This window comes from Entamoeba invadens (assembly GCF_000330505.1).
Source record: "Entamoeba invadens IP1 unplaced genomic scaffold scaff_1105074726369, whole genome shotgun sequence".
Taxonomy (NCBI): domain Eukaryota; phylum Evosea; order Mastigamoebida; family Endamoebidae; genus Entamoeba; species Entamoeba invadens.
This window is the reverse complement of record NW_004191696.1, coordinates 1-1192: the sequence shown is the minus strand read 5'-3', so window position 1 is coordinate 1192 and position 1192 is coordinate 1. Positions and strand designations below refer to the sequence as shown.

The window sequence follows — 1192 nt, the reverse complement described above, 5'->3', positions numbered from 1 at the left end:
CTTCAGTGTATTTCATTTTTTCTAAATAATTGGTTAACACTACTTTTCGTCTGAGCTCGAAGATATTCGAAATCAAATCCTCAACACGTTGATAGGCCACGGGGTATAGTAAATTGGCGGTCTGTAGCCAATCGTTAATTATCTTCACCTTACTGAGCACTATCTGAGTGAAGAACATACACGCAACAAACAAATTTGCAGTTGACATTACACTCACCCATAATGTTGCGAGGTCCAAAAGGTTTTTGGTATTGTTCTCTTTCACTGTAAAATTCTTGAAGTGAAGGCAAATTTTCAAACATATTATCAAGAATCAATACTGTTTGGAGCCACCTTGTTTCGGATCGTTGAACCAATTTGAGAACTGCACCTTTGATATGATTTTTGGCACAGAATTGATCCCACGCTGTTCTTGTTGCCTGAACTGTTAACCCGTCCAAGAAACTTTCAATAGCCAGCCCCCATTGCGATTCAAAACACTTTTCAGTCGCTTTATTTGTTCTATGTGAAAAGCAGTAGTTTGAATCAAATCCGTTCAGCCCGTCTCTCTCTTTTATTTTAGCCAGGAGTTTACCAGAGAGCCAACCATTTCGTATCAGAACATAAGCTCCATCAAAATAAGCACCAATGCATTTGATGAGGTCAGCATCCATCAATTCCAATATTTTCATTATCCAACTGAGCCACCCCGCAGCATCTGTTTTGCCGTCATAGTTTTCTATTTTGACTCTCTTTTCTTCAAATAGTCCATCTGAAAACACAAATCTTACAAAGAGCGAAAAGTATTCAACCCCACTATACATTGCTGAATCCGCCATTAGTGTATAATAGTCACACTGTTTGAAGATTAGTTGTAGGTCATATCTGTTTTTTTTGGAAATTAACATAAATCTTCTTTGCATGGTTGAAGAACTCATAGCAGTGTTAACGACTTTTTTAGGAACATTGGACATTAGTAATATTATGGATATCAATTTTGACATGGCATCAATTTGATTATTTGTCAACCCACACGCTCCCATCATCAATGCAGCCATCATCGTTATAAAGCTTCCTCTTTCATTTCCAGCATCATTTGTTGTTGAAAAACTGTCAATATTTTTTACCAAGTCGCCTTTGTACTTCTTTGTTGGTTTCTTGTGCGATGTACTCGGCGGAGTATTTATTCTCTGGTCTGAGAGCTCTTTAATGT

General features: G+C 37.5%; 1 protein-coding gene across 1 annotated transcript; it reads right to left on the bottom strand.

The window, feature by feature from the left end:
• Nucleotides 1–149: 149 nt before the first annotated feature.
• On the bottom strand, nucleotides 150–1037 carry EIN_099210 (hypothetical protein; the record flags this gene model as incomplete). Its single annotated transcript, XM_004183415.1, has 1 exon — nucleotides 150–1037. The coding sequence occupies one exon, from the start codon at nucleotides 1035–1037 to the stop codon at nucleotides 150–152; it is 888 nt and encodes a 295-aa protein (XP_004183463.1).
• Between the last annotated feature and the right edge of the window lie 155 nt (nucleotides 1038–1192).